Source organism: Sinocyclocheilus grahami, unplaced genomic scaffold (assembly GCF_001515645.1).
Source record: "Sinocyclocheilus grahami isolate Dianchi unplaced genomic scaffold, SAMN03320097.WGS_v1.1 scaffold212.1, whole genome shotgun sequence".
Classification (NCBI taxonomy): domain Eukaryota; kingdom Metazoa; phylum Chordata; class Actinopteri; order Cypriniformes; family Cyprinidae; genus Sinocyclocheilus; species Sinocyclocheilus grahami.
The window spans coordinates 406,302-417,546 of record NW_015505391.1 but is presented as its reverse complement, the minus strand read 5'-3'; the positions used below and the strand labels follow the sequence as shown (position 1 = coordinate 417,546).

At 35.6% G+C, this 11,245-nt stretch overlaps 2 protein-coding genes across 2 annotated transcripts in view; both read left to right on the top strand.

Moving 5' to 3' along the window:
* The first annotated feature begins 1,918 nt into the window (after positions 1 to 1,918).
* Positions 1,919 to 6,342, top strand: LOC107596023 (mitochondrial fission 1 protein-like). The gene is made up of 5 exons (XM_016286623.1): positions 1,919 to 2,040; positions 2,301 to 2,433; positions 4,598 to 4,674; positions 4,768 to 4,873; positions 5,504 to 6,342. The coding sequence occupies exons 1-5, from the start codon at positions 1,996 to 1,998 to the stop codon at positions 5,599 to 5,601; spliced, it is 459 nt and encodes a 152-aa protein (XP_016142109.1). The 5' UTR covers positions 1,919 to 1,995; the 3' UTR covers positions 5,602 to 6,342.
* Positions 6,343 to 8,161: 1,819 nt separating this feature from the next.
* Positions 8,162 to 11,245, top strand: part of cldn15b (claudin 15b) — an 11,899-nt gene continuing 8,815 nt past the window's right edge. The window contains exon 1 of the mRNA XM_016286577.1: positions 8,162 to 8,378. Within this exon, the coding sequence (XP_016142063.1) occupies positions 8,162 to 8,378 (217 nt within the window). The remainder of the gene's footprint in view (positions 8,379 to 11,245) is intronic.

The following is an 11,245-nucleotide window of genomic DNA, read 5'->3' as shown; positions in this document are numbered from 1 at the left end:
AATGGGGAAATACTATTAGAGTTAAAGGGGTCATATGATGCGATTTCAAGTTTTCCTTTCTCTTTGGAGTGTTACAAGCTCTTGGTGCATAAAGAAGATCTGTAAAGTTGCAAAGACTAAAGTCTCAAATCCAAAGAGATATTCTTTATAAAAGTTAAGAGTCAGCCACGCCTACCTAAAACGGCTCGTTCTAACACGCCCCCACATATCTACATCACTATGTGGAAATATTAGCATAATGCCGCCCAAATGTGCATGCAAAGAAAGAAGGCGTGGTTTCAGGAACAGCAGTCGTGTTGATGCAGCCATGTCAGGGAGATGCTGTGCGATTCAGTGCAAGAGCAAAAGCATTTTATTTGGCCTTCCGGAAGTAGATGCAATTAGGAATCATTGGTTAAGATTTATTTACAACAGAACAGCACAACCCAGATGTTCGAATCTTTGCAACGCATTTTATGGACGACAGTTTTTTGAACCTAGAAAGAGTACAAGGCTGGCTGTGCACAAAGGCTATTTCTAAAAAAAATAAAAGGGTCAATTCCGACTTTGCTATGACAATCTGGCGCTTCTCAATCAGCGACTGTAAGTATGTTTTGTTACTAGTTTAAGTATTTGCTATTGACTGTTCAAATGCAGAGTTTTGCGCAGCACAGAGTAACGCGCCATGTGTGTGTGTGTGTGTGTGTGTGTGTGAGGGGAACAGGGTTACATCACAGGAGAGTGAACTGTCTGTCAGAAATCATAGCACATCAGCTGTCTTAACCGCGGCTTGTGTACTGCATCATCACTGTGTCTGTCACGTGACTCTGTTGCCCTTTCGGGCTTGAACTGATGGTAAAACTACCGACATTATTAACTGTCTTGATATTTACTTTGAAAGCTGAAGCTGTGATTATGGCAAGGGGCGTTACATTTCCGATGTGTGCTTGTGGCGTTCGGCCAATCACAATGCACTGGGTCAGCTGGCCAATCAGAGCAGACTGCGCTTGTCAAAGGAGGGGGCTTTGTTGAAAACGACTTGTTTGAAAGAGGCGGGGCATAGAGGACCTACAATAATGTACAGTATTTGAAAAAGAATGTGTTTTTTGAACATTAAAGCATGTCAACATATCCTGTTACACCAAATACACAAAATAATGATCTTTAAAATAGTATCATATGACCCCTTTAAGAAGACTGCAACTGAGAATGGTTTATTTGATTTCAATTAAAGGTCATGAAATTAAGGCTCCACTTAAAATATAATGGAGAAATGCTGGGAATGTGACTATTCAAAGTTGGAAAGCTTTGGAAGGTTTCCTGATAAAGAGGCACAGAGAATGGGAATGATTATGGAAATTAGTCCAACAGTCAAACATGCCTATTATTCCTCCATGGACATGGTTACATTCCAGTCCTTCAGATGATCTTTAGTTGAAAAAAGTAATTCTGGATAAACAAAGACGTGTTTCAAAGGAGATGGCAGTGTGGCAATATTGGGACCTGAAATATTGTGGGACATAAGAGAGCGGTTACATACAGGACAAACAGCACTCAATCAGTCTTTACATGTCATTGGAAAACATGATACAGGATTTTGTAGCACATGTACACACCCAGAGACAGTAATGTACAGTGTGTCAGATATAAAAATAAAAAGGTTAATGTTAGATAATCAAATGAAGTCATTCGATAAAAATAGTTTGTCACTTTAAAATTTACGAAGAAATTCCCTACAGGATTCTAGGTTTTAGCAACTTTTTTACTTAAAGGCAACAGATCTAATTAAAATAATTTAGATAAACGTTTTTCTTATTTTTCTCCCCCTTCTGTTTTGTTCATATACTGTGGTTTCGTTTGATGCTCCACCCTGAATTAGCATTTCCCTTGATATCATCGCCTCACACTCCATCCCAGTAGGTGGCGGAAATGCACAATACATTTGCTTGCCAACCGCCACTAACTCGAAAGAAGAAGAGGAACATCCAGTGTAAACACATAATAATTTTCGTTATCATGGAAGCTGTTGTTGGTGAGGTTGTTGCCCCAGAGGATCTGGAGGTAATTTGTGGTATTTTTCCATGTCTGTTTGAAATGATTAATTCTAAAAAAAAAAATAATGATAATAATAACACTATGAAACATCATGTGCGAAAACTTCCTGTCTGAATAGAACTGCCGAATGCTCTATAACCTCTTTTAGATTAATTGTCTGTATGTGAGTGCTTACTGCTTAGAGCTTTTTATTTGCCCCGATGATCAATTGAAAGCGAGTTTTTGGCGTGGACACGTTGTCAACATTGTATTATTTTGATTTTCAGAAATTTGAGAAGAAATACAAGGCAGAGTTATCAAAGGGTTCTGTGTCTAAAGACACGCAGTTCGAGTATGCGTGGTGTCTGATCAGAAGCAAACACCCGGAGGACATCAAGAAGGGAATAGTGCTGCTCGATGGTAACTGAATACTAAAACTCTATAGTTTTATCCTATTTCAAACATTTAACAAGTGCCCACAGCGATCACAAGCCCAACAAAAGTCAACTTAGTTGCGAAAGAAAAAAAAATCTAAATTTGAATCATTTTTGACATCTGTTCTTTTTTTTTAATCTCTCTTTTCATAAATTATTTTGTTGTCTAAGAGCAATCGGTGTAACAAAATGAAAACCTCCTCGTTGCAGAACATTTGAACTCTTGATTTTATCAGATTTAAATCAAAGACGTACGTGTATTCATATTTACATGAACTCAATTAAACCATAAATATTTTAATTAAATATTTTAATAGGTTAAAAAAATCTTGATAATGAAGCTTCCAGTGCAAACATATAAATTCAAGACACATATTAATACAATTAAAGAGTAAATATTTGAAAAAGTATAAAACACAGTTAGGTTAAATCAGAATAGGCATATTTACAGTATTATGCATAATATTATGAATAAATGTGATTGAATTTTAAAGATATTGCACTAAACAGTGGGAGAATTGCACTAGCCAACAGTTCAGAGAAGTTGTGGCCAGGGTGAGTGGAGTCTGTGATGATTTTCTCCACCCTCTTCCTCACTTTGGAAGAGTACAGGTCCTGGAGGGTGGGCAGGGGAACACCAATAATCATCTCAGCAGTCTGAACTGTCTGTTGTAGTTTTCTGGTGTCTGGTAGCTGAACCAAACCAGAAAGTTACTGAAGTGTATGGAACGGACTCATTGACGGCTGAGGTCAGCAGCTCCTGTGGCAGGTTGAACTTCTTCAGCTTTTTCACACTTTCATTAGATTTATAGTGAACTGAATATTTCTTACAAAAGCACCTTCAAGTTACACAGTGTGTTCTTTTTTTATTTAGACAATTAGTCTTTTATATGAATTTTATACAATTGTATCCTTTCATTCACTTGCGAGTTAATTGCTTTCTAGTCTCGTCTACTGCATAAGTATGAGTGGAGTATATTGATGTGCTATTAAGTTGCTAAAACTCTTGTATGTTTCATAAAGATGTTGGCCTTCAGTAATGATACTTTTAAAAGCATAACAGTGTGATTACATGACTTTCATGGAGTGGTTTTGTGTTGAAGAGTGAGTGCTCTTCACTTTGAGTTCAGAGTATTGAAGTGTCCAAATGAGAATCACAATGTGTGACTGAGTCACCACTGTGAAACATATTGTACATGGTAAGTCTAAATATAATAATATTTTGTGAAATGTTGTAGCCATTCAGTGAGAAGATAAGATAAGTTGATGTCATAATGAGTGGAATATATGGCTTCCTGTCTATACCATACTTGTTCAATTTCCCACCCTTTCACTCAGCAGCTCATCAGCAGCTACCCAATGAGCTGTCTAGTCACTTTAGTACATTAAACATTGCACAAAGCATGGGCTTTTTTTTGCAACTTCACAGTAGTTAAGTGCCACAGCTCTTGTTATCTTGATTCTAGATGACAACACTTTGTTCTTATCTGATAGGAGTGACAATGAAAAGGTTATACATTTTATTGCTGTCTTTGGTTGAACCCATGATTTTGAAGCAAAGTGAGCAGTGTTACTGCAGTGACGCATTCATAGTTGAGACATTTGTGTATACCCCCAGGAAAAGTGAAATAAAAGGCGTGGGCACAATGAGTAGGGCAGGGGTGGGGGATAGGCCTGATAAAGATATTTGACTAATGTGTAAGCATTTTTCCCCACCTCAACCGCCTGAGCTCCTGTTAACTTAAACAACTTTTTATATATATATATATATATATAATGTGTGTGTGTATATAGTATATATACAGTATGTCAGGTCGGGATTTGAACCTGGATCCCATCACATTTAAAACAAAAGCTTTGTTACTAAACTATAGATGGATCAGTGACGTAATAAATAATCACATAACATTTTAGCTCTTAAAAATGGTATAAAGGTTTTTCAAAACCACATGATACCAACATAAATATGAGTACATTTCTAAGAAAGGCACATATTTTTTTAACACTATTATTAGATTTGTTTTCTTTACATTTTCATAATGGTTCACATAATGGAATCATCCAAAGAAGAGAGAAATTTAATATTTACAATTCCCATAGTTTTGTCTTGTTAATAAATCTAAATGTGAAATTTTTTTATCTTTCACCAGAACTTATCCATAAGGGTACCAAGGATGACCAGCGAGATTATCTGTTTTACCTGGCTGTTGCCAATTATAAGCTCAAGGTTGTTATCAGAGCTTTTCATATGTTTTCAGTTGAAAACTCATATTGGAATGATTTTTGCTACTCTCATTCTCCTGTTTTACACTAATTCCAGGAATATGAGAGAGCTCTGAAATACATCAAGAATTTACTGAGGAATGAACCAGGAAATTCTCAAGCTGAAGAACTGGAGAAACTCATTGATAAAGCCATGAAGAAAGGTGAGCATGAATATTGTATTCATGAGCATGAATAAAGTACCTTTCTCATTGGTTTTTATAACGGAAGTCAATTTCTTCATTCAAGAGTGTAGTGATATTATGCAGTATCCACCTTTTTCCTGAGTAACTGATGAGCAGTGCCATGATGGATTCTAACTTCCATTTGTATGCTGTACTGTTCTGTTCTACATAGGAATCCATGGTAAAACAGGGTAAAACAAGACTGAATTAATTAAACACTTTTTGAATACTGCTAAAAAATAAAAAATAAGCACAGGTTTAAGCTGCACTGTGCTGAGCTAACCTCAGGCCACTTCATGTCATCTATCCACTCATTAAACTTTGACAGGCAAAAGTGACAAAAGACAGTCATTGTGACACTTGGACTCATCATGAGTCAAGATATCAACGTTCAGTAAAAACGTGGATAGCATTAGCTCAGGGTTTTTTAAACCTGTCCTGGAGGCTCCCCAGCACTGCACATTTTGCATGTCTCCCTCATTGGACACACCCAATTCAGCTGATAAGTTGAATCAGGTGTGTTAGATAAGGGACAGAAAAAGTGATCTTCTCATATATCAAGATTAAACAGGCAATTTGCATTTAACATGCTTCTCATTTGTTTTCTAGATGGGCTGGTTGGAATGGCAATTGTTGGTGGCATTGGCCTTGGTTTGGCTGGATTGGCTGGTCTCATTGGTTTAGCTGTGGCTAAGAAATCTGCATAAGAGGATGTGCCGAGCCAAATCACAATGCCTTGCAAATGAGAAAAGTATTTAGCCATTTTTGGGGTTTGGAGTCATCATAACACTGACAGAGAACAGATTAACTCGCTGTTGCCTTACTAACTTTTCCTCCAGATAAAGCCAGTGCTTTTTAAAGTCAGAAAAATTTCACATTTATAGCAAAACAGAGCTGCACCTGTTCACATTATATATATGTTTTGTCACGAAATGTATAAAAGGGATTTAATAATATAGATCTTAAAACATATAGCATTTGATTGTTTTAACTTATTTATTCTTTGTATTTGTAATAGTTTTAGCTTATTCTTTGATTTTTGTACAAATGCCCTGTACCATCACTGAGCATGCAAAAATATAGATATACATCAGCAGCTGCAATGGAAAATTTATTTAATTGTTCATTAACTAAATATATATAAGTAGTTTTTTTACTACCCCATTAGCATGAACATTTTTGTCTTGTATTTCACCTCCTTAAACATTACAACTAAGTGTATGTTTGTCAAAACCCAAACAATTTGTGCTTTTTATTTGAACAGATTTTAAGGCAATTTGGAATAGCATTTCTTTCAGATGTTAGAACCAGACTCAACATTTTAGCTAAAAGCCTGCTATTTAAGTAGCAATCTTAGTGTAGCCATAGATACATAAGACAATAGAGAGTGCAAGGGCTGACTGATATAAAATGGTATTGTTGAAAATGAGGTGTTTTGTGTTGGGGGGGGGTTTCCTCACTTTTATGTGTTGCACTGAGATTATATGATTGTATCTGTTTGTGTTTTATTTACACCAATTTCAACAGTGCTTTTTGCCAGCTTTGAACACATGCTGCAAATAAAACTAAACCTCATTGTGCTTTAATTTTTACTTGTAGCCGAGTATATATGGAAAGAATATTTGAATTTGACACTAAAAGAGGTGCTGGGTGAGTTACACACTGAAGTTTAAAATTAAGGGTTAAAGATTTGATCAGATTATACTAATATTAGTATTCTAATTTGCTTTGTGCACAAGTTTTAAAAAGCTGGTGTTCTTTTAATAAGAGAGGAAGAAAGCTGATGGAGTAAACCGTTTAATAGGTGAAAATAGTCACCCAGGAAACATTTTCAGGAATTAAATTGAGATGGGGTAAAGCTTCGGCAAGTGTTGGTTCTGGGCTTAATCGATGGTGGGCAAAAGTAAGAACTTTGTCATTGTCTGGCAGCTCACACTATCTGCAGCTGGGGTGCATCAAACACGATGCTATTTAAAAGTCCCTCATATTCACATATAAGATTTCTCAATGCCAGTGCTCCAATTTATGTCTTGAAATAATTTATTAAGCCACCTTGAGACTTTTCAAACATATCCTTTCTTTCCTAACATAGCTGTCCACTCCTCCTCTTTTGACGTTAAAGATCACTTAGCCAGGGAAGCATTTATTGAGGTGTCATGAAGGCTTCTGTACATATCCAGTTATTTATTTACTAAGTGTATGTTTGAATACTTACAAATTCTATAGCCTATAATTTAAAAACTAAATCTTGGAGGTGGTGTCTAATTATCAGTCAGATGATAAAACATCAAAGGTTCATCTTTGTATCTTAATATAATGATAACAAATTCAGCTGGATATGCATACAGAGCCAATTGAACCAACTGAACTTTTATGAACCGATTGAACTTGCCTGAAATAACGAATAAATATTGTATTACTTTTTGGAATACTGGTCTGCACGGTGGTGGGGGTGTAGAATGCGATTTCTACTGAGGGATTTAATAACTTAGCATCACCCATATGTATCAATAACTTTTCATAAGGCTTTAGTGCTACATATTACACGACACAAAATAGCAGAATAAGCAATACACTGTAACAGCTTAAAAGCTGTATCAACATCCAACCCCTCCAATCTAAACAGCATCTTCAGCTTTCCTTAGAACATGTTAATTCTTTACCATTGCTAATATGAATATATTGTACATGTATTGATTCCCCAAATACACTTTCAAATAGTACGTTCTCAAATATTTGCAAACTCTTTATTTTATTCTTTTTTCTAAACATCTGAAACGGTTATGTAAAGATAATCCTGATTACCTCATGACTAATAAAATGATCTCAAATTATCTATTTTTAAAAAGTGATCTTAAAAACTTGGTGTAGTATTAAAAGACAAAAACAATTTTGAAAGAAATCTCTTATATTATTTTTAATTTATTCATTCATAACTAAGATTTTATCTAACTCTTGAATGTTACTATAAACCACTTTTCACTGTATATTAAAGAAATACTGAATTTACTGTATGGTTCTTTGGAGTAAGTTGATGTTACCTTATAGGTTTTCCTATAGTAGTATACTTGCGGTACCCCATTTATAACTTCTGGTAGCTAAAGCATTGAAATCAAACAGCTTAGTCATAGACTGTTGTACAGTAAAATCATAAAAGGCCCCTGATGTTTATTACAAGGTTAAATTCCATTTGTTGGTGCAACATATCATTGATTGATCTCATGATACCTGGAACAGAAGATCCAGAAAAGCAGAAGATCCGGAGATATGAAAGACATATTGCAAATTATTGCACTTCTCTTGGGTTTTTTGGCATGTGGGTCTGCTGTATTATCATTACATAATCAGTACTGGAAAGAGTCTACAGACGATGATAGTGTCATCATCACCTCCGACATTTTTGAGAACCTCTGGATGTCCTGTGCGATCGACTCCACCGGTACTTCTAATTGTTGGAATTTTCAGTCCATGCTCGCTTTACCAGGTAAAACACCTAAAAAATAAACTGTATAAATAACTGTAGTAATGATAATAGTACCATCACTATACTACTGCAATTGCTAGAATTAATATTATTCATTGTTTACTGACTTTAAGAGTTACAGCTAAAATGTGATTAAGGTTTCCTTAATTTATGTTAAAAAATAAAAAATGGTTTATGAACAAAACGTTTTCTATTGAGAACAATGGAATGTCAATGAGATTATGTTTGTACAGAACATTTGGGAGTGTGATATTTAAGTAATTAATATTGAGTAACTTACCTTTAAGACAAAAACTGGGCAGTTTTAATATTCTTCACAAATGAAAACAGTTATGAAAGAAACAAAAAAAATTTGTGCTTTGCCTGTTACCAGGCAGAGTGACAGAGTGACATATTTCCCACTCAAAAATGTCTGTATTTGTTCAGCATAGCTCGACTCTAGGTTTTCCATTTCTCGCTCCCTTAGTAGTGTGGGAAACATGCTCTGAGTGATCATGGAGCAAGAAAAAGACGCTCTGATGCTATGCTTATCCATGGGGGGAAAAAATAAAAATGTAGACTTTCCAAAACAAAAACTCAGCTCCCTGCTCTGCTTCCACAGTCTTCACATAATCTGGTCTGCAACAGCAAACATAAAAGTGAAGTGATACAAACATGAAAAAGCCCTAATGCTGTTGGACTAAATAGCGTGCTGCAGAGATAACCTATTTGTAAGCCAAATCCAGAAACAAGTTTGAATTTTAGCACTTCTGGTTCCATTTTTTGAAGTCAATGGGTTTTTGAATAAGTTTTTGGTTTTTAAATTTAACACAACCTCCTACTTTCATGTTTTTTTCTACTATATAAAATACATCAATAATACTCCTTTTTGATTTTTTTTAAGCTTTTGCTTGTCTTGAAAATGCTGGATGCTAACAAGTGGCTAAATGAGAATACAGAGGTTGTCAGGGACTTTAAATGTCATCACACAAACAGGAAAACTCATCTACTCAATGGTCTTGTCACGAATCCGGTCCTTGGCCTTCCGGCCGATTGCCACTAGAGGTCACTCTACTATTACATTGACTCTCACACTACACAGACTGTTATATGTCACTCCGGACTACAGTTCCCATCGGCGCCGGCCCCCCCTGAAATTTGGCTGGCCACCCCAGGTGCCCCCCTTACCAGACGTCTTGCGATAGGCTTGTTTTTAGTATTTATAACGGTATCTGGCAGTGGCGGATCCTGGCATGTGTATAGGCAGCTGCTTTCTTCAATTCAATTCAATTCAAGTTTATTTGTATAGCATTTTCACGATACAAATCATTGCAAAGCAACTTTACAGCAAATTAAGTTTCTACAATATTTAGTGGTAGCTTATCAGTGATAACTGTCAGTTAATGTACATATGGCAGAAATGTACGGAAAAATCAATTAAAGACGTAATCAAACAGACGATGAACACTATTAACAGCAATTATTATATGATGCAATCAAACTTATAGCAAAATTTGGTAGTTTCTTCTCTTCTTCAAAAATCAAAAAGGAGTATTATTGATGTAATACTAAAATTACGTATTATACTTAATACTTAATAATATTAAGTATTGATTTCTATAGCGTGATCTTAATGACACATGTCGAGAGCGCATAATGTTAGGTGATCCATGTAATGCGCGAGCACGAATCTCCACTCGCAAGCAGATTTCTTTCACTCACACAAAACTGGACATGCGCTTTAAAATATACATTGTTCTTTTATGAATTGTCTCTCAGATATACGTGTACGCTCAAACGTTGTCCTCGCATCTCAGAAGACCAGAGGATCTTTTTTTTGTAAATTGTAAATCTGCATTTATTAAAAACATTTATTTAGTGCATTTGTATTTTGTTGTTTTTGTATAGCCTATAGTTATGCAATAAAAGCGTATCAACCAGGTTCCAGAAATAGTCCCTGAGGGTGCTTCTGAAATTAGTGAGGGTGCTCGTCTTAATGCACATTTTCACATATTTTGTCCCGTCTATTGCTATGGTTATCACTATAATCACTGCTACTTCGAGAGCAAATCCCGCATAAATATGCGGATGTCATTCCCGAAACTTTGCAACGTGTGTGTGTGGCCGAAAAACAAAGTTTACATTTTAAATGGATTATAAGCCTAGAAAACTCGCAAAGAGTGCTCTTTATACCCACTAAAAGCTGTCACTCTTTGTTCATCATGATCTCACAAAGTTCTGTTATGACCAGGTGCTCGTCTTAATGCACATTTTCACATATTTTGTCCCGTCTATTGCTATGGTTATCACTATAATCACTGCTACTTCGAGAGCAAATCCCGCATAAATATGCGGATGTCATTCCCGAAACTTTGCAACGTGTGTGTGTGGCCGAAAAACAAAGTTTACATTTTAAATGGATTAAATGGAGAAAACTCGCAAAGAGTGCTCTTTATACCCACTAAAAGCTGTCACTCTTTGTTCATCATGATCTCACAAAGTTCTGTTATGACCAATGAATCTCACACTGCACAATTAACAAATTAGTATTAGCAGCGTGCTGTATGTTATCATGAAAGGATTCGATTGTATAACTCAGCACGGAACAAAAACTGTGTTGCAGCCATTAGATATGAGAGAAACCCACCATATTCATGAGGATGATGAAATTGTTTTCACTTGAGTAAAGCCTTGAAGTCCTTTTAAGTGTTTTTCTTAATTGAATATATACAATTTCTCATATGTTAACAACATTTATTTGATTTAAATAAAAAATTTGAACTTAATCTATACATTGGGTTACATTGATGAATCTTGGGTTACATTGATAAGATAGCATTTGCAGGTTAGCACTTCTTAATAGTGTACCATAGTCCATAGACCCCCCC